The sequence below is a fragment of the Myotis brandtii genome, unplaced genomic scaffold, assembly GCF_000412655.1.
Source record: "Myotis brandtii unplaced genomic scaffold, ASM41265v1 scaffold725, whole genome shotgun sequence".
Taxonomy (NCBI): domain Eukaryota; kingdom Metazoa; phylum Chordata; class Mammalia; order Chiroptera; family Vespertilionidae; genus Myotis; species Myotis brandtii.
The window spans coordinates 641,070-641,567 of NW_005370862.1; the positions used below are offsets into that span (position 1 = coordinate 641,070).

A 498-nucleotide genomic window follows, 5' to 3' on the forward strand; every position below is an offset into this window, starting at 1 on the left:
CACGTGGCCCCCTGCTATCCACCCGCCTCCTCTGCGCCCCACTCCCGTCTCTCGGGGGGATTGTCAGGCACCTAACGTGACACGTGCTGGTGCGTTGACATGAATAACATCCCAGGGAGTCCCGTTGGCTCCCGCTGAATTTTGAGGTGGCACCCGCAGCCCAAGACAGACCCGAACTCCCCTCTCTCTCTCCGCCCCTCCCTCTAGATAAGCCCCCTGCGGCCCCAGAGGCCGAAGAGCCAGGTGATCAACGCCATCGGGAGCGAGCGGCGCTTCTCCGTGTCCCCGACGTCACCCACCGCCCAGCAGACGCCCCCGCCGGTCATGCCCCGGACCAAGCTCAGCTTCAGCCTGCAGTCCAGTGAGTGGGGCGCTGTCCGCCTTTGAACCCGGCTCCCTGAGCCTCCCCCGGGGTCCACGTCCCTGAAGTGAGACCCGCCTCCTCCGGGCAGCAGGCGGCTTCCGTGAGCACAGACTCCCTGGCCGTGTCCCCAGGCA

General features: G+C 67.3%; 1 protein-coding gene across 1 annotated transcript in view; it reads left to right on the plus strand.

Moving 5' to 3' along the window:
• DOCK1 (dedicator of cytokinesis 1) overlaps nucleotides 1-498 on the plus strand; it is a 264,303-nt gene that overhangs the window by 259,335 nt on the left and 4,470 nt on the right. The window contains exon 50 of the mRNA XM_014530148.1: nucleotides 208-361. Within this exon, the coding sequence (XP_014385634.1) occupies nucleotides 208-361 (154 nt within the window). The remainder of the gene's footprint in view (nucleotides 1-207; nucleotides 362-498) is intronic.